Source organism: Labrus bergylta, chromosome 9, assembly GCF_963930695.1.
Source record: "Labrus bergylta chromosome 9, fLabBer1.1, whole genome shotgun sequence".
In the NCBI taxonomy this organism is placed as follows: Eukaryota; Metazoa; Chordata; class Actinopteri; order Labriformes; family Labridae; genus Labrus; species Labrus bergylta.
This window is the reverse complement of record NC_089203.1, coordinates 24,585,832-24,606,582: the sequence shown is the minus strand read 5'-3', so window position 1 is coordinate 24,606,582 and position 20,751 is coordinate 24,585,832. Positions and strand designations below refer to the sequence as shown.

At 37.6% G+C, this 20,751-nt stretch overlaps 1 protein-coding gene across 1 annotated transcript; it reads left to right on the top strand.

Moving 5' to 3' along the window:
* Window positions 1-612: 612 nt before the first annotated feature.
* emx3 (empty spiracles homeobox 3) lies at window positions 613-20,002 on the top strand. The gene is made up of 3 exons (XM_020638374.3): window positions 613-1,418; window positions 14,407-14,591; window positions 17,709-20,002. The coding sequence occupies exons 1-3, from the start codon at window positions 1,037-1,039 to the stop codon at window positions 17,874-17,876; spliced, it is 735 nt and encodes a 244-aa protein (XP_020494030.1). The 5' UTR covers window positions 613-1,036; the 3' UTR covers window positions 17,877-20,002.
* Window positions 20,003-20,751: the final 749 nt, after the last annotated feature.

Below are 20,751 nucleotides of genomic sequence, written 5' to 3'. Positions count from 1 at the left end.
AGTGTGTGTTTATGCTGAAAATGTCAACAGTGACGGAAACACGATGCAGCATGTATTCACTTTTCAACATTAAATCAAATTAATCGTTTGAACTAAATTGGCATGGCGTGTCTCTCCTCTTCCTAATTTTACAACAGAAGTCACAAAGTTCACACCTGGCTCAACTTTGTGCGGCCATGTTTTGAACCAAACTTCTCCATTCATAAGAAAGCTAAGCTCTTAATGAACACCTAGCTCTAACATTTAAAATTTTTTTTTAAAATTGTGATCTCCATGTGAAGTGCAGCGTCATTTTTAAAAGAATATTACAAACCTTGAATGAATGATTGTGTAGTTAACAAGATTAAATTAAATGTTTTACCAGCTCATCTCGATTAGGCCAATGATTAAACCCTCGTTAGTGACGTCATCTTTGTCAAGACCTCATTAGACTTATATTATCATCATTCTCTGAATCATACACTTCATACTCACCTCCTCATCACTGTCAGTCATCATCACTCAGATCCTTCCTCCTCTTCCTCTTACCAATCAACAAAATGGCTGTCTGAAAGGTCGCCTCTGCGCATGCTCAGCGCACCTCTGCCGGGGAGGGCAGGGCAGGTATCACCCTCCACAGCCCGCTCTCTGACAGACTATCTAGCTCCGCTTTTCAAGCAGCATGCGGCGGCAGGAGGAGCAAGGACACACCGACTGATCAGAGCTTGGCACCCCGCCGCAGAGTGCTCCAAACCCGGCCGCTGCCACGAGGATCCACACTGCCACTGACAGGACCCTGTGACGGGAGTTTTATTGATCCTGCACGGGCAGGACAGACACCGCCCCGCACTCAGGTGAGAGGAGGGAAACTTCAGCCACCTTCAGGTGCAGAGATCCGGACCTGCGTGCGGCTTTTACACACTCTTTGGAGACTTATGGATCTCTGGGGGCTGCCCGGAGTCTGAGCCCCCCCGAGCCCGAGGAAGTGGACTAACAGGACGCCGATTTGCTCTCACTTTCATCCTCCTCCTCCTCCTCAAAGCTTCAGGTGTTTACAATGTTCCAGCACAGCAATAACAAGAAATGCTTCACCATTGAGTCTCTGGTTGGGAAGGAGGCGCTCGGCCACAGCGGTGGCTCCGGAGACGAGCCCATCCGGCCCACGGCGCTCCGCTTCCCGGAGTCCCTGCACCCTGCGGCCGCTGCAGCCGCCGGGGTGTTCGGCTCATGCTTCCAGGGGGGCAGCGGCAGGACTCTGTACTCCGCCGGGCCGGACATGGTGCTCCAGGAGCCCGGAGCGCACGGGCAGAGCCCCGGAGGGCTGCCGTTGCACCCGCTGCAGATCCCCCCGCAGAGCTTCTTCAGCCCGCAGCACCGAGAGGCGCTCAGCTTTTACCCGTGGGTGCTGCGTGGACGATACCTGGGACACCGCTTCCAAGGTGAGCCGAGGGAGGGAAGGAGGGAGGGAGGCAGAGGGGTGGGTGGGGTGGGGGAGAGAACGGTGTTTTTTTGGCTTTATAGTCTTAAAGAATTATTTGCGATTGTGCGTTCAGATTCTTTCTATTTAATGAGTTTGTTTTTTATGCTGTTATTGATAGGCCTATTTTTTTTTCCAGATGTAAATTTAACATCCCGTGTTTGAGTGTGTTTGTACCAAAAGAATCAGACATGGGATCATAATAATGAGATTTATTATTATTTAGATAATTTACACCAGAAATGATTCAACTTCACTTTGTATTTCTTTACTTTTCTTCTGGCAATGCCTTCATTTTTAAAAAACCCTGTTTTTACACCCTAATTGTTACTTATAACGGAGACCTATCGACTTTTGTCCTAAATTAAAATGTCCAGTTAGCAACTCACAGAAATCCCTCAAAACATTTGAATAATTATTAGTCATGTTGAGTGAGGTAATGGAGGTAGAATTGGCGGTGTGTTTAATATCTGTACTACAGTCTGACTCATTGACAGAGTGACTAGTGAGTGAATATCGATTGTTTGATTTTGCAGCATTTTGAAAAACATGAATTGTGTTTGCGTAGAGGAAGGAGAGATGCTCAGTTTAGTGTTTGGTTAATATAAATAATCTATTAGCTAATATAAATATTTGACACTAACTGATGTATTTTTTCCATCTTCATGACGATATAACAACACGGTTTTTTAAACATTTTATTCTTTTACTGGGTGTTTTATGGATCGTTTCTCTCAGTTCATCCGGATTAATTAAAACTTCTCACGTTTTCTGTGGAAATAATTACCTCACCCCTCTCACCTTCACCCTCCTCCTCCTCCTCCTCTCCCCCCCTCACCCACCTCGTCAATGAGTCATTTTAAATGTTAGGATCTTATCTTGATTTATTTAGAAGTCTATACAATTTCCTGCATCGTTAGGCTACATCTCCCTTTTTTAAAGGCTTTAAATGCAGGTTTGTTTTTATCCAGGCAGCAGTTGAAGTGACCTCTGACCTTTTAGAGATATGACTCTAATCCTGTGTCAGATTCTGCAGTATTCTTGGTAGATTAAAGGAAAGTGTTGAGGGCCCTTAATGTGAAAGCTCTGTTTTCTGCTGCTCTGTGTGGACTTCAAAGAATCTTGTGTTTTTGTTTGTTTCTGATCCTCTGAATATCGAGCTCATGAACCAATCAGATCACCTTTTTTTGTCAAACAACCAATCCCCATTCAACTTTCTGTAAATGTAAGCAGAAACACGACGTCAGCTCATCATTTAAAGAGTGATTTAATGTGAAGCTGAACGATGTGTGTTGTAGAGTTTCAGACCCACCAAACCCCATTTAACTTTTCTATTAATTTAGGAAGAAACAGGAAGTCACAGTGTCAGCCTACTTAAACAGAAATTTGATGTGAATTTGAAACAATCTGTTGTCTTCATTATGAGAGTTTCAGATCGTCTTCGTTGAAACAACCAAACCATTTAATGTTTTTTTATTAATTTAAGAAGAAACGTGCGTTTGGACTGGTTGTCTTCCTTTTCAAAGTTTATGAACAAGTAATGAGTAAATGAGATGCCCTTCTCAAGTTAATTGTTTTATAGATTATAGATTAATTATGCTATAGATAAATTAAACTCGTGTTCTCGTGTTTCTGAATAGGCCTAAAGGTAGCCTGAACTAAAACTTTATTGAAACTCGAGGTGTCGTCACAGCCTGGTGAGGGTTTGTGTTTTATAGTTTATTATTAGTAAAGAATATGATTAATAAATACTGTTTAGCCTCAGGCCGCGATGTGTGTAAATTTAAATTAGTGTGAGTTTACCCGAGAGACTCAATAATAGCCTATAGACTATAACATCCGGGTGTTGCTATTTAATTAGAGGCGGTGGAACACGTTTAAAGGAAAACGAATAAAGGTGATTAAAATCCAAAACACCTGATGGTTTCACGAAAGGAGATTTGACGTAAAAAAAAAAACAAATCAGCTGAATGTTTTTATAAGAAAATGTTTGTTTATTAAATTCAGCGCCAACAAAATTGTTCACCTCACGCGCCCTCTTGAAGACGATCCTACTCAAGTCGTTAACGCAAATATTTTAGTAGGCTATTTGTTTAATGACACTACAAAAAGGAAAACTAAATAAATACTTAAGACTTCATTCTGTTTAGAATTTGACAAGGCCTATGTGACACCGCAAACAAAAACAAAAAAAACTCAGTAAAATGAAACGGCCAAAGTAAATAAAGAATTAAATAAAAAATGAATTTTAATCTCGTAAATTAACAAAATGAAGTCTTCAATCAGATTTTTTTGAATTGCATTTATTTGATCTTCTTTTAAAATGATTGTCAATAACATGAGTTTTATCACGTGAGGGAGTAAAGATCCTCTGAATCAAATCAAACAAACAATTTATGAAAAGTAAATAATAAAAAATATATATATATTAAATAAGAACTGAACTAAAATATCACATATTAAAATCCATATGCAGAGATGTAAAACAAAATAATTATGAGTAAACATAAAATGTAAACATGATTACAAACTGGTTTAAAAAACACATTCATGAGGGTTTGACTGAATATGTTAACCTTTTCGTTTCTCTTTAAATTAGAGTTCAAACATTTCCTCCTCATATTTACATAGAAACAAAAAAAAACTGTCAAACTAAAATTAGACCTCCAGCTTATTTGATAAAACTGAACTTGGTGACATTTTATTAAGAGAAGAAGAAGGTGGATCTTCTTTTACCTCAGCTTTTTCTTATAGCAAGTCTTTTTATGCTTCTGATCAGTGACAAATCATCAGGAGGTGGGAAGTAACCGAGTGCCTTTTGCTCCAGAACTTTTCTTTAGGTACAGATATGAAGTACACACTACTTGGCTTGTTTTGTTTTCGTGTGACTCTCCTTCTGAATGTAACTGACAGCCCCACAAATGAAGACATTCAAACCAAACATATTCAGCCTTTGATATAATTCACAAATATTCTCTACAAGAGCAGGTGAACAATTAATTGACTATCCAATTATTGATGGACAGAAAATAATTCAGCCACTTCATGAAATCTGTTGAATGATCTTTCCTGTAAAAAATGTTGCATTGTTATCTTGATATTTTTCAGCTTTTCCTTTTGAATAATTGTCACTAAAAAAACTCAATCTAATAATAGAGGAAATCATTTGTTGATTAATTCAGTGAACTAAATATTTTTTAATTGCAGTCCCATAAAATATATATATAGTTAAAATGAGCTCCACCTAAAACAACTCCAACATAAAAATCTACTTTTCTATTATGATTACTCCAAATAATCTGAAGGCAGAATAAACAAGAATACATCTATATATATATTTTTTTACTTTTAATAATTTAATACTACAGGTTGCCTTACACTTTCTTGACGGTTTATTTTTTACAGTGCTGTTTTAGTATTGATGGTAGCTGAAGATGTGAAAACGTTCATGACCTTTGACCTCACACTGTGATGTCATCGAGCAGCTTAACTCACCTGTCAGTGTGCACGAGTAATAAAACTGATTCAGTTCAATTCCAAACAAACTTTATTGACACAAGGTGACTCAACACAAACTGATTGTTGAATCTTCTTGTCAGTCACGTCATCATCAGCTGATTTAACCCTTTCACGTTTGCTTTATTTATCAGGGAATAAATCTGCTGCTGCTGCTTCAATACATTTTATTAATTAATCTGATTTGATTTATTTCTTTTGCACATTAATCAGTGGATGTTGTTGTTTGTAAAATGTTCTAATAGGCTAAATAAAAGCCCACAAATGTAGTAAAAGTGTTAAATGAAGAGAAATAGACCTTAGTTTAAATAATTAAAATAACTTTCCACTGTTAGACATAGATTCTTCTGGAGTCCAAGGTTTTTATTTTTATTTTTTATTTTTTCTCTGTAGGATAGTTTTGATCATCACTTTTATACCCTTTACAAATGGTAAAATTTACATTTTAATGACAAATAGATTTAGAAGTTCCTGAAAAAGAAAAACATCTCCAATATATTTTCATTGTCTCACATTTAAATAAGAATTCGTCTTTATCTATTAGGTACTTAATACATGAGGTGTGGCTCAAAGTGTTTAAATGAATATAAATTATGAAATAAATTGCATTCAAAATTTAGTAAAAGAACATGTGAGTTTGTCAACCTGTGGCTGTGGACCCTGACGAGGCCGCAGGGTTTTTGTTAGAGGGTCCCATGCTGTTTGAGGGTGATCGCTGCACGTCGCCTCAGCAGGAGACCTGTAGATACCTGTCAGTGTTACACACACACACACACACACACACACACACACACACACACACACACACACACACACACACACACACACACTCAGCTCTTCACGTGTCAGATTAAAGGCTTGTAGATCTTTTGTGTGACAGCTGTTAAAACACTCAGACTCTGTTGGAAATTTGGCTTTTGTGTGTTTGTAGTTTAAAAGATTTGAAACTCTTTTAGGATTAGTACCAAGTTTGGATACTTTAAATATTTAAAACATATCAGACAGGAAACAAGGAGTGACTGTAAGTATTCTACAGGAGAGATGGCCTCCAAAATATCTAAAAATAATCATCTTCATCTTTATTTTTTTCTGGCTATAAATGAATGAAATGTGCTCGTCCATAATTCTTGTAACCACACCAGCTTGTTCTACTTTTGGAAAATACAAAAATCTGTGAAAACTGAATTACTGTTCATATCAAATGTGTGACTAAAATAATTAAAGCCAGCTCTTGTGTTTGAGATCTGCAGGAGTCAAACTTTACCATCACACAGGTGTAAATGATCCTAATCCTGCAGGAAACATTTCCTCTTTCGGTTGAATGAAAAACAAACTCTACAAAGAGAAGCTAGAATTTAATCTTTAAGAGTGGATGTAATGTATTATCTTTTCTCACTTCACTGACTGTTTGTTTTGTATATCAATACAATCTATCTAGAACATCAGAAAGTATTTGAAATTGTGGATCAGTGTTTCCAAAAGCCCACGATGAAGTCCTTTGTTTGTTTTGCCCACGGCCCTAAAAATATTCCGTTTAATATCATGAGGGAGGAATGAAATCAGAAAATCTTTGACATTTTTCATCTTAGAATCACACTAAAACATGTTGATGAAACTTCTTAAATTTGTAAATCTTTAAATTGTCCTTTTTCTAATATAAATTGTTGATGTGAAAAAGTGGCTCAGTTATCTCCTCAACAGCTGCTCCTAGCATTTCTGAGAAATCTGTGTAACATTTCTGTGGGGTGGTGCATTTGATCAGGACTATTTTCTGCGACGGATTAATCCACATCTGGTGCTATGGTAAACAAAGGCCGAACTGATCAATGTGAAGAGCAGCAATAATTTAAACAGAAATAAGTTACCTGTCACTTTACTCTTCCACACAGGTGATTCTATAACTCCTCCTCCTCTCTCAGTCTGCTGCTCCTCTGCTCACTCAGACACATTTTTATTCATTATTGTGGAAGCAGCTGACAGCCTCCGCTCAGATCTCTGTCGCCTTCTTCCGGGGGCCTCCTTTTGTAAAAATGTCTCCTCTAAGAGTGTTGTTGTGGTTTGAACCTCCTCTGAAGGAAGGTGAAGGTGAAGGACTCAGTTATCCTTGATCCTGATTACTCCTTATTCTACAACCACAGGTCAATGGGCCCTGTCTTTGCATATGTTTAACCAGAAACAGTCTTTAGCGCCTCAAAGCCACAAGAGTCCTTATAGACAAAACAACTGTTTTTACCCGAGTAGAAAACAGTAGATAGTGGCCTGACGCTGCCTCAACTGCTTAGTAGGTCTTTGTTATTGTGTGACTTTGGTGTGTTAAAGGGCTAACGCTGAACCAGCACAACACTAAAACACAAACAAACTAACCAATCAACACAGAGGTATACCAGCAACTAACATTTTCTGTTAGGGTAAAATCACTGTTTTTATCAATGGAGTCTGGTTTCTTTGAAGAGAGTGATGTGACAGCTGTCATCTCCCTCTTTAAAAAAAAAAATACAAAGATAAATATACATTTATTAATCAATTGATCTTTATTTGTATAGCACCAGTTCTATCTATAGACACTTCACACAGGAGCAGGTCTAGACATTATTGTTTACAAAGACCTGACATGAATCCACCATGATCACAGCACTTAGCAACATTAAGCAAAGTAACAGTGGCAAGAAAAAAACCTGCCACTAACATGGAGAACAGAAACTCTCTCTCTCTCTCTCTCTCTCTCTCTCTCTCTCTCTCTCTCTCTCTCTCTCTCTCTCCCCCCCCCCCCTCTGACAGGTCTGGACTTGTTTTAGTGCCAGGAGAGCCTGATGTGCCATCTGAGCCAACAACCTTCTCCTTCTTCCTCTAATGCCTCATTCTTCTTCCCCTCAGGCTGTCAAACATTTTTGATACTTTTCGATCCTGCTTGTTTGTCAACGATACATCTCAGTTTCTTTACGATGATTTTGAAAAGTACTGAAACATTTCAAAACGATATCTGTTTCATAAAACAGGTGTGTATGAGAGAAATGAATCCATCAGAGTTTTCATGCAAACACCTGCACGCGATCTAAAATTTCGACAGGGTGCAGGAGTTTGCATGCACTTCTTGTGTTTAAAACCCAATATAGGATGCATATAGGACTTTTGTTGCCATGGTATCAAACAGGTAGCGAAATCATTTGAGTTTTAAAAGTAAATGCATGTTTAAAATTTGGGTTATTTGTCAACTCTACCTTCCATTTCTCCTCCTTCTCTTCCTCCTTTTTCTTCTCCTCCTCCTGCGATCCTTTATGATTTTGTTGTTTCTTCTTCGCTCCTCTTTCTTCTTTCTTCTTCCTTCTCTCCGACACATTCAAAGCTTTCTCTCTGCAGCTATCACATGTGTGATTTTTTTTCTGGCACCATCACATTCAATCTTTTCCTTTTTTGTTTGTGATTTTTATCTCAATTTTCTTTCTAAACTCCTTTTTTAAAGACTTTTTAAAACATATTTTCTTCCCCATCTTGTTCTTCCACCTGCTTTGGTTCATCTTTTCACTTTCCTTCACTTTTAACCTTTCTTTTCCCCTTCATCTTATTTGCCTTTACGTTGTTTAAAAAGCCCTAAAGACAGACCTCCTCTTCCTCTTCCTCTTTCCATCGTCTGTACTTCTGTGGAATATCTGGAATTCATTTCTGTCAGTGTTTATCGGTCGTTCTGTCTGTACACTTGCAGGGTAAGGGGTTGCTTTTGATTTTCAAGAGACAGTAGAAGAAGAGGGTTAGAGCTGTTGTCATTTGCTGTCCATCTACTGTAAATGAACAACAGATACATGAATACCAACCAACCACTTTGATTGACAGCTCATAGTTCACGATCTCTGTTTTTGTCAGCTGCTTCTGTTTACATTCTTCTTCGTCTTTTTCTTCTTCTTCGTCGTCTGTCATCGTAGCAGCTGCAGCAGTTTGTCAGTGAGGACTGACGGGAAATATGTTCTCTGCAGTGAATTTGTTTTTGCAGAATTTTTGCGACCAAGTTCTGACCTTTTAAAATTGCTTTGGCCTGGGTTCATGTGATTTAAGATCACAGCCTTAAACATTCAGTCTTTTATTTGGTTTGAAAGTGTACATCCCATCAGCAGCATTCTTTCAGATTAAGAGGCTAAACTGTTGTTAAAGACGATGTATTCTGTGTTTTTAATCATGTTTTGAAATGAAGAAAGGAAGCGTAAATTCATTCATTCCATCAGGACAGACAGACATTACACGTATGCGAGTTTGCATAACTTTTCAGAGGCTTTGCAACTTCAAGGGAACTTTTTCTCTCCTCACGTTTACCTGAATGCGAGCTGTGCAACTCACAGAAGTTGAGTGCACAGCTCTAAGTTGATTCACAGAAAAGAAAGATTTATATCTAGATAATATTTGTCCAACATGACTGAGCGATGTAGGATCTTCCTCCATAAACCCTGTGATCTTAGGTCAGCATGTTGTTGTCTTCGTTGATGTGTTTGAAACTGGATGGTCAGATGTCTGAGCCGGTCTGAAATGTCTTTTTTAAAATGCTTAATACTGAACTTCTCTGCTCTTTAAAACTGTACCATCTGTAGAGACTCATTTTTTATTAAAAACTTTTGGAACTCACCTTTAAATCCTAGAAAAGATCACAAAGTTTCCAAAGGCACCACACATCTGTCACAAGAGTTGAATGCTGAATATTAATTTTTTGTTAAAACGTTTGATTATTATTATTATATTTGAGTTGAAATGCAAATACATTTTTTTTTTTTTTGGTGTAATATGGAAAAGCTTTCATGCCAATATAAACAAATGAAAGTAAGAAACTGAGATTTTAAAGGGCTGAAAAAAGAGGGCAGAGAATAATTCACTTCATCTCCTGAACATCCAGACAACAAACGTGTTTCTATTGACCACAGGAGCTGATTCTGCAGCTCTTAAAGTTCAAGAGAAAAAGTCGTTTTTTCAGCTCCTTCAGGGAACAGACAATGAACCTGTTTCTATTGTTGCTTCTTGCTTTTGTTGTTGTTGTAGTAAGCAGTGTGAGGGGAGTATTTTCTGTCATTACTCTGCAGCATGTTGTCATTATCTGCCTCCGGTCTGTCAGCTGCTGCAGTTAAAAGGTTTAGCACCTTTAAACTGAAGGTCATTAGAGACTCATGCAGACTTCAGACAGGAGGTTAAATACGTGCAGGTCAGAGGCGGAGAGAAGAGTCTTCTTTTTGCACAGCAGCAGATTTTCTCTGCATCGCTGTGGGGTCAGATGTTTCCAGTATGAAGTCTTGATGAATCCTCTGAAGTTTCAGGAGAGAACTAAAAGGATTCAGATTTTTCTAGATTTTCATTTTTTTTTTTTTAAATGATCAAATATTTGCATGCAATGCTCCTAAAATACAACAAAGATAACCTGCATCTGTAGATTTGTAATACTGATGATTGTAAAAACACAGCTGAATATATTGTGTTCAGTCTTGATATAGTTTTGTATTTGCAGAACAAAATATAAGCTTTTTGCACAGACATAAACCAACAACGAGTATTAAGAAGTCGAAGTAATTTATAATAAACTATAAGGGGTTTCTGGCCAAAGTTCACTATCTTCTTGGTGTCCCGAAGAAATAAAAAAGTCTCAAAAGTAAGTCGAAAAACGTTTGTATAAAAAAACAAAACAATAAACTTTTATTCCCAAAAATGTAACAACAAATCTCCTTTAACCTTTTTTTTAAAGATTATTTTTTGGGTTTTTAATGCTTTTATTGTAGAGATAGGACAGAGGATTGAGTTGGAAATCAAGGAGAGAGAGAGTAGGGAATGACATGCAGAAAAGGAACCACAGGTCGGATTCAAACCTGGGCCGCTTGGAGGACTGTAGTTTCTGTACATGGAGAGCGCACACTAACCACTTTGCTACCGGCGCTCTTACTTAAACTTTAATAACATAAGAAATACCATTACACTACCTCCCATGTTAACTCAGAAAGTATGCACACGCACTGACTTGATAACCTGCAGATTTGATATGTTGCAGTGGATGCAGTATTGCATCATGGGTAAACTAGAAGTCTGAGTTGTGAAGCACCAAAAGCTTTTCAGTTTTATCACAAGTTTGGAATCAACAGAATCAGTCCGTCTCAGGATATTGATAACTCAGGTTGTTTGTGTAAATAACAGTGTGTTGTACAAATAGAAGAATAATGAACACATGGCCTGACATCTTCTGACTGATGGAGAACTTTTAAAGTCTGTTTGGTGTTTAATCCTGCAGACCAACTTTATGATTTCTCTGAGCAGCTAAAAGTCTTCTCTGGCACTTTGAACCTTCAAATGTTTGATGGACAAATTTGTCTTTCACTGCTTTTAAATCTAGGGTTGCATCAATTACTCGATTTTTTTAACTTCAGTATAATTCTAGTAAACATTTCTAACAATATCAATACCTGTTTTAATACCTTGGCAACAAAAATAGAAGTCCTAGCATCCAATATTGGGTCATTTATTATTTTAATTATTAAAAATTGCAGGTAAACTCCTTTACAGTCTTAATTGCACAAATACGTTGTTCATGTTTATGTACTGAAACTTTGCCAACAGTTTTGTAATTTAGACTGTGCAGGAGTTTAGATGCAATTTTAAATGGATTAATTATTTTCCTTTTCTCATGTTTTTTTAAATAAGGATGTCATTTATGTAAAGCTTCTGCTCCTTGATACTACCAAACATTCAAATAACAGAGATTGTAAAGTTTAAAAACATGGTATTGTAAAAGTATCAAAAGTTTTGACAATCTCATCTAAACTTGTGAATTTATTCTGAAAAGGTTTCTATAGTTTCAGTTGAGCATTTCCTGCATCCAAGCTTTTATTTCTTCGAGTCTTTTGCACAGATTTTGTGCAGGAACATTCAGACCCAGCAGACGGTCTTTGACCTCTGACCTCTCTGCTGTTGTTACATTACAGAATGTAAAATTTGTCATTCAACAAAATTAAACCGTCACATTTGCAATCCGAGCTCGTCTGAGATGTTTGATGACCTCCATCAGTCACGGCTCGGCTTCAAAGTTTGCATATGAATATATTTTTGAATCTGCGCTAACGTTGACTAAAAGGCGTGAGCGTGTCCCGTCGCTGCTTTCTGCACGCCATTATTGTCCCACCCCGCCACCTCGAAGCCAACAATAAACCGACTGTTTTGCGTGCGGCGTGACGGCGGCTCCTTTCAGACGAGAACTTGCAGAACGTGTGCATTGATTTGTTTTTATGTAAAATATATAAAGAAAGATTTACGTAAGATTTCAATAAACAGTCAGAAAAGTCGAGCAGATGTTGAATGTGGGTTTGAAAAGCGAGGGAACAAAGAGACGCGAAATGCCCGTTTTTTACCGAGCGCCTCGCTCAGATCGACCGCACGCTATCACGCCCGATAAACAAATTCAGCTTTTTAAACGTGCGACAAAGTCAGCGGTGAAATATCACATCTCTAAACCGCTGAAGGGAAATCACAGCAACCGCAACAGAAAAAAAAAACAACACACCTGCAGCCGATGTTTCAGGTGATTATTAGCATTAACGTGGAACTTTGTGGTTCGCTAACTTCACGTTTTAAATCTCGACGTGATTAGATTATCAGACTTGATTCTGGGGAATAACTTCAACCATTAAATAAACTTATGATGTTAAAGGGTATAACCTATCCATCTGAATTAAAAGCACGTTTTCAAAGTAAAGATTATTTTATAGCAGAGGGCTAAGAAGCATCATGACTCGTTTTGTTCATCCAAAAGACAAATAAATCCAATTTATTATCATTTAAAAACAGAGACAGATTTAAGGTATAATAGATGAACTATTAATGAAACAGATACTGGGACAGCTTCTGAGTATAAGTTTGAGTTTTAACTCATCTGACTTCATGAACTTCATTAATAGCTCTACGTGGAGCCAGTAGAAAATGAAGACAACTCTTTAAAGTTCTACCAAATCCAAAAAAGATGACACAGCACATGTAATGCTAGTTAGTGTAAAGTTTAATCAAACATATGTTGTGTAGTTTATGATCTGTTTATTTCAGGTTTATTATTCATTTAGCATGTTTTTAACCTAATAGTGCGGGACATATTCCTCATGTTTTAACATCTATATTTTCATGAATTTCAGAACTTATTACCTGTTGAGACTGTCTTTAAAAAAAAAAAAAGAAAAAAGGATGACATCACATTTTGATGATGCGGCGAAGAATCGCTGACTCAGTTTAGTCTGCGGTTTGATTCAAACACAGATAACACACACCACACATACAAATCAGTGAGGACCAGTTGTAGTTTGACTCACTGACTAGGATTTGGTTAATCTTTGGGCCTTTTTTAAATTTAAATCAATCAATCAATCTTTATTTTTGTGTAGTGCCAATTCATAACAAATGTTCTCTGCAGACACTTTACATACGAGCAGGTCTAGACATCATTTTTTGTTAAACTAATTACAAAGACCCGACATGACTCCACCATGAACACAGCACTAACCAACATTTAGCAACCTAACAGTGGAATGACAAAAACCTCCCCTTTTGACAGGCAGAACCAGAATCATCAGCCCTCTGCTGACGTTGTGTTTGATTTGAGACGGGATAGAGGGAGAGACAGGAAGAGATAAAGGCAATCAGTGTTTTGTTTTTTTTTTGGTTACAAGAGTTATACAACACCTGGAAATAGAAACGCCCCCATGCACAAATGAATCTGCTGTTTAATCAACGTTGCTGGCATCCAATTGGAGTCCAACTTGCACAGAGGTCATGAGTCTATCGGACAGATTGACAAAATCAGACTTTTTTTTACAAACCTGAATCAGGACTTAGTTATGTTTCAATAAAGCAGCTGCAGTTTCCATCAGTTATACACATCTGGAGTGAATGCAGCTGGTGAGACTCGTCTACACAGATACAGCTGAGTCGCTGAAAGATCTCCTGAAATCTTCTATTCCCCATAACCCCCGTGTCTTTAATGATATGAACACTTCACTTCCCCAATAAACACACATTAAGTATTGGTATATATGAATACATGTTTGCATTTTGTATAAATGTATGTTTGGCATGTATGATCTATATGTTATTCTCTGTTGAACTCTTTATATACAAGTATTTTATATTTCTGTTTCTTTTCAAATAGGTTTCTTTTTTCATTCCTCATTCGCACTGATATCTTGTTAATCTTGTAAAATATTGTAATTTAATCTGTTTTTTTCTTGGGGTTCAAAGTGCTGTAGTGTCTGGAAGTATGAGCAGCACAGTCATCACAGTGATTTGTTTTTTTCTGAATATAAAACTTCAAATATTTGTGTTGTGGGCTTCTCTTTTTGTTTCTCTGAGGTCAAAATGATTCAATTCTTTTAAAGTCAATATCACTTTAAGACTTTAAGTGTTCATTTAATCATGTTGTGTTACGTTTTTGTGTTCAGGTGACGACGGCAGTCCAGAGAACCTTCTTCTTCACGGCCCGTTCTCCAGGAAACCCAAACGCATCCGGACGGCGTTCTCCCCCTCGCAGCTGCTGCGTCTGGAGCGAGCCTTTGAGAAAAATCACTACGTGGTCGGAGCTGAGAGAAAGCAGCTCGCCAGCGGGCTGTGTCTGACCGAGACTCAGGTAGGCATTATGGCGGGGGGGAAAAAAAAGAGGAGTGCATCATGGGAAACTGAGTGTGAGGAGGAAGGTGTGATGGAAGGAGAAGACAGGAGATCTGTTATTATCAGATAAAGAAAAATACAACAACAGCAAAATGAACACAGAAGAGAATCCAAGTGACTAGTGAACGTTTATTTTTTATTCTTAATGGGATTATTCCTCCAGAAAATATGAATGTATTAATGAAGACTTATTAAAGGATAAAAAAGTAATAATTACTACACCATAGTTTCTGATCAGAGTTCAGCCCATCATGTTTCTTCCTCCTCGGTGTATCCCAGGATAATCTCTAAACTGATCTGATGTCGTGCTGCGTTCAAGGTGCTGTTGATTTACAATTGGAGGATTGATGGAGGTGGGGCTGGGGGAGGGGGAGGATGAGGGGGGAGGGGGTGAGTCGTGTTGAGTCAGCTCCTCGACGCTCTTTTTCTCAATGTGATTGAAAGGGTTTGTCATCAGGTCGCCGCAGTGATACGAGCCTGACGGCCGGTGATACCACGTGAATCACCTGACTTGAATGTTTTCAGTTCATACTTTCTTTGTAATCAAGTTTTGAATCAGAGGGAAGCTGTTCCCACGGGGGGGAAGCGAAGACAAACATTAAAGCTCTCAGCCATGAGATCATACATTGCAAAACAATTTAGTGGGTTTTGAGGGCCACTGCCTCTCTTTTCCTGTTAGTATGCAGATGATGCAACACACTGTATAAGTCAAGGAGTTTTAAAACATGTTGGTGCATGTTGTTTTTTCTTCATTGTGTATTGTTCTGTTGTAGCCAATTGTGTGGAAATAAATCAAAGTGGGGGTCATATCTTTTGCATTATCTGAAACCTGTGATTCACTGCAGATTACAGCATTTATGTGCACTGCGGTGTATATCACATATCTGTCAAACATTTAATTCTACAGGTGATGTCCATATTTAACAACTACCGGTACTTGAAGATTTGTATTATTTTAGCTTCACCTTTATTAAAGCATCCTGACCCCACATGGCTGCAATTTGAATGCGTTAAAGATTTAAACAGACGAATGAAAACCTAAAGCATACTTAAAAAGAGAATGAATAAAATCATGATTAAGCTCCTTTAATGACTCAGATGTTCACAGATCAATCATCTGTGTGTTCACAGTTCACTTTGGACCCAGTGTAAATATTTTAGTCCTTTTTCAAAGGATCGCAGTCTGGGAATTTAACAAAGTACATTTACTGATGCATAGTTGTTGAGTATACATGTGTGGTGGTGTGTGTAATAATTCATAGCATGGTTTAATGTATAAATAAGAGAACATAAACAGTTTCTGAACTTTTCTTTGAAAGGTTTAGCATGTAAATCTGCAAAGAATATTGTTGAAAAGTCAATTATTACCAACTGTTTTTTAATTATCTTAATGGTTTACGTAGTTTCTCATGCAGAAAAAAAAAAGTTCCAGCTGCATAAAAGTTGTAAATTTGTGTTTTTCTCTGTTATTGATGACGTTACATTAGAGTAAATATTTGGACTGTTGTCGGTTGGTTTGACAGAAAAATGAATTTAGAGATGTCACTTAGGAGTAAAGGAAACTGAAGATTGAACTTCATCCTTTTCTTTCATTTTCTTTGCATTTTGTCAAAGAATGCAGTTACATGTTTCTCTGTGTGACTCCTCAGCGCGGAGGCGACAGATTTTTCTTCCATCATTGTCATAATTACACTCGGCTCCGTCACACATGAAGACCGTCTGATATTAAAGTGTCTCCCGAGGCCTTTGGCAGCTCTGAACACTTTTCAGCCTCAGCGTCGATCTGAGTCCTGATTTACGGTCCGTTCACTCTGACAGATTGAGCAACTTGATCTCTTAGTCATCTCTGTGTTTGAATCCTGCAGACAGGCGGACGTGTTTCGACGGTGCTGCATGTCACATTCATGTTTTACCAGCAAACGCACATTAAATCATTGTGCAGCTCTCACACATTTATGATTATTACTGTCAGGGGGGAGAAGTACCTGCATGACTCTCCAAAGATGTCCAAACAGAGGCACTAATAGTTCTAAATGATGTTTCAGAGCTGTCAAGAGAAAAGTAAAAGAGGAAATATGCTCTAAAGGATGAGATCATCTATGCCAATAAAAGTAGCATCAAATGTAATTTAATACATAGATAATAATTTCGGTATTTTTGAATCTGAATATATATATTTCTATTATTTTATTTTATTTTTTTGTGATATTTTTGGGCCATTTTCTTCATTGGATAGGACAGAGAAAGAGAGAGACAGGAAATGGTGGAAGGAGTCAGTTTGTTGACGTTTGTGTTTTGTGTTAGTTCATATACTAAGTGGATAAATAAGTGAGTAGAACAACAACTCGTGTTCTGTAAGGTAGAATTCATTTTGTATTCAGTCTGGTGACTTAGGACTGAATTATTATTTTTATTATTATAATATACATATATTTTTTTATATTCTCTATCAATCCCCGAGGGGAAATTGGGGTTAACACTGTTTACTCTCCGGTTCCCAACCCAAGTCCCTACAGACTGAGCTACTGCCGCCCCCAAATTTAATGACTGTTTCCTTTGAGAATCCCAAAATGAGAGTTGTCGGTCAACTGTTGCCTCGATCGGCTTGTTTTAATGTGTAATGATATGACTTTTGTGTTTTGTGTCAGTTAATTTAGATCCAAAACAATATTTGTGTAAAGAACACAAGTCAGAGAAATTAAGCAGATAAGGCAATATAGTAGACCAGCAACTCCTTTGTTCTGCAATGTAAAATTATTGTTTTTTTCAGTAGAGTCTGGGGGCAAAGAGATTTTTGGTCAAAGACTTATAATGAGTTGACTGTTCATCAACAGTGGACGCTCTGTTTCAAGGATTTTGTTGCAGCTATTTAAGCCTGTTTCACTGCAGGCTACTGAAAGAGCCTGTTTATCATTAAGAACCCAGAACATGATAAAAATAAGGCCCAGTTTAAAACTACCCCAAATCCTGCATATAAAGTACTTTTAATACATTTCACTGCTTTATGTGTGGCCTTGATTGTTATGAATGAAATGTACCTGCCATGAATTAAGACACACCTGTCTGTCTGTTGCAGGTGAAGGTGTGGTTCCAGAACCGCAGGACGAAGCACAAGCGTCAGAAGTTGGAGGAAGAGTCACCTGAAGCTCAGCAGAAGAGGAAGGGCAGCCAGCACGTGAACCGCTGGAGAGCCGCCACGCACCAGCCGGGAGGAGAGGACGTTGATGTCATCAGCGATGACTAGACTGCTGCACACACATAAACACAAACACACACACCACAAACAGACATAAACAGGCTCAGAAACACACACAAACAGACAGACACAAATGCTGGTGTCAAATCTCTTAATATTTTTTAAGATGAATTCAGACGCCTTAAAACTAACGATAGCTAATTCAGCTAGCGTAGCCAAAAGGCTTAGTGCTAAAAGGCCCTAACAAGGATGTCGATTTCAATCAATTTTTAGCCACTCAGCAAATTTGGAAAAAAAAATAGTTTTTTTTTTCCAACTTTTTTTGCCCACGTTTGATTTTTCAGTGATACACAACTCTGTCCAAAACAAATAAAACAACCAAATGTTAACTCAATTTCAACCCTATAGGATAGGAGACTATATACGGAGAATAAAAAAAACTAAAACTTAAAGACAAACAAAGAAGAGCTGAATCCAGAATCCATTGACAAGAACAGTAGATGTTACCTGCAGAACATGGGAGTCGCTGGTCTACCTCTGCTTAGATATATTTGTGTTCTTGTGAGACTATGGTGTCTTAAGTGGCTTGTTTGTTTGGCTTTGATACAACATATTTGTGTAACACACAAAAATACAGTTTTCAGCGTTAGACAAGCAACTCCCATTGTCTGCAGGGTAAAATGACTGCTAACAGACTCCATTAACAAAAAACAATAACTTAAACTTGGCCAACAATATTAGTTTCTGGTCTGTCTCATATAACTATGTGATTTTAACGTGTTAAAGGGGAAACTCTGACCCAAAAATAACACTTAAACCAATTGACTGATTGAGGCAGCAGTAGCTATAGTGAGGGTAAAATCTCTGTTTTTGTCAATGGAGTCTGGTGTCTTTAAAGAGAATGATGTAAGAGTTGTTTCTTGAAAAAAAAAACATTTTCTCTTAAACAAAAAGCTCTATCTCTGTGGGGATCCTTTCTGTAATGTTGTCGGACACTTAGAATAAGATTCTGAGACTGTCAGCGACAAAGTGAACAACTTTTAGAGGGCACACTGTGATCCATTGAGGACTATATGTTGCAGAAATTGCAGCCGGATTCATTGCTGCAGGTGGAATCTACTGGAGAAAATATTTTGCAACTTGAAGTCATTACATCCAACGTTCCTACACTTATTTATAGAATACACACATTACACACACATTACACACATAACACATGGATGTTGCCTTTTCCAAGGACTGATGGATGTCACTGAAGGCATCGCACTCTGCAAGCTGCAGGAGGTCAAAACTCTCATGCAGAGATTAAAAGACAAAAACTCTGATCAGCCACAAAGGAGGTGATTTAAAACAATAGAGAACCTTTAACTTTGGTGTTGGACTGCAACAAGAGTTGATGCTTCAGAGAGGCAAAAAAAAACAAAAACAAAAACAAAACAGGAGTCCAAACACTGTCACAGCTGTTGACTGAACACTCGACGGTGGATTTTGGTGCCAAACGAAAGCCAGCGTCTTAAAATAGGAGACGGTTAAAGTGAGAATCTGCTCGGCTGAAGGTTTCTGAGCGTCTGTCTGCAACAGACGGCCGCCGGCTCGCAGGGAAATCTGCTCCACATGTCTGACAGAGGAAAATAAGGTTCCTGCTGCAGAAGAAGAAGAAGAAACAGAGGGTAATTTAAGGTGGAAACACTTCTCATTTACATTTCCTGAAAGTTTTCTATAAAACCGTTCAGTAAGAGCAGCTGCTTCTCAAAGACAATGCAGGAAGCTGATTGAGTTTTAACAAGTGAAAATCTTCATTTTTCTGTTGGAGGAACCTTTACTCTTCTGTGGGATGTTTGCAGGAAGAAACACTCAGTGAAAAATACCTCTTATAACTCCTGTTGGAGGATTATTTTCTCATTATATTCTGACTCAATCTTTAAATCCTTCCTGACTTTTCTGTCTCTGGCTCTAAGCCCATTGGTTCCTACTGAGGATCTTTAAAAACATATTTTAAATACCTCTAAATAAATCCCCCTGCAGGTGTGTAATTGTTGTTTTTCACTGAGGAGGTTTAGCAGAGTGTGTGTGTTTGCTCAGCGGCACTGCAGCAGCATCAGAAACCAGCTGATCTCAGAGCAGTTTGGACTTTTATTCAGCTGGTAGTTTTTTTTTTTTTTGTCTTTTGGAAACAGAAAAGTAGGTATTTATGTAAAAAAGGATTTGAAAAGTATTCTATGCACCTGCTGTGTAAATAATGCTGATAATAATAATAATGTGTGGATTGTTTGTTTGTTTGTTTGTTTCTCTCACTGCATTTGTTCATCTGTTTGTTTCTTCTTCTTCTTCTTCCGGACAGATTTACCTCATCCTCTCCTTATGTAGCACTTCTTCTTCTTCTTCTTAGTCAGATCTATTTTTTCATTGTTTTAGGATCGAATGCACTAACTGTACGACTCGTTTCCTCTGACAAGAAGCTTTGTACTTCCTGTGTTCAGATTTGGAAAAAATATCAATAAAAAAGAAATGTGAAATAAAAAAAGTGTCTGCTGCTGCACCTGAGGGTTTTGTTCTCTGAATATCTAATGATAGAAAAGTTTAATGTGATTCTTGGAAGAAAAAACGGACTTGACCTTGGAGGAGAAAGCAAAAAATAAAAAGTGAAACGTGTTTTTTTTTCCTTAAACAAAAACTTTTTTTTTTTTTATCGTTCAGCAAATTAGAGCTTTATGTTCCAATTAAAAATGATATCATCTAAATCCATCAGATATGTTGTTGAAGGGGAATTAAAAATGAAATGGTTTGCTCCCATTTACAGTTGATTAGATATTGTTTTTGTAGTTGTTCTTGCAATTATTATTACAGTTATTATTATTATTATTATTATCATTATGTAGGTTTGTCATTTATGAGGCCAGTGGTTGTCTAGAAGAATATTTTC

What these genes read in the sequence shown, in the direction of transcription:
- emx3 (XM_020638374.3), top strand. Translation starts at nt 1,037, where the DNA reads ATGTTCCAGCACAGCAATAACAAGAAATGCTTCACCATTGAGTCTCTG. An exon ending in CCTGGGACACCGCTTCCAAG is followed by an intron (nt 1,419 to 14,406) that starts GTGAGCCGAGGG and finishes TTTTGTGTTCAG; the next exon opens with GTGACGACGGCAGTCCAGAG. An exon ending in TGTGTCTGACCGAGACTCAG is followed by an intron (nt 14,592 to 17,708) that starts GTAGGCATTATG and finishes TGTCTGTTGCAG; the next exon opens with GTGAAGGTGTGGTTCCAGAA.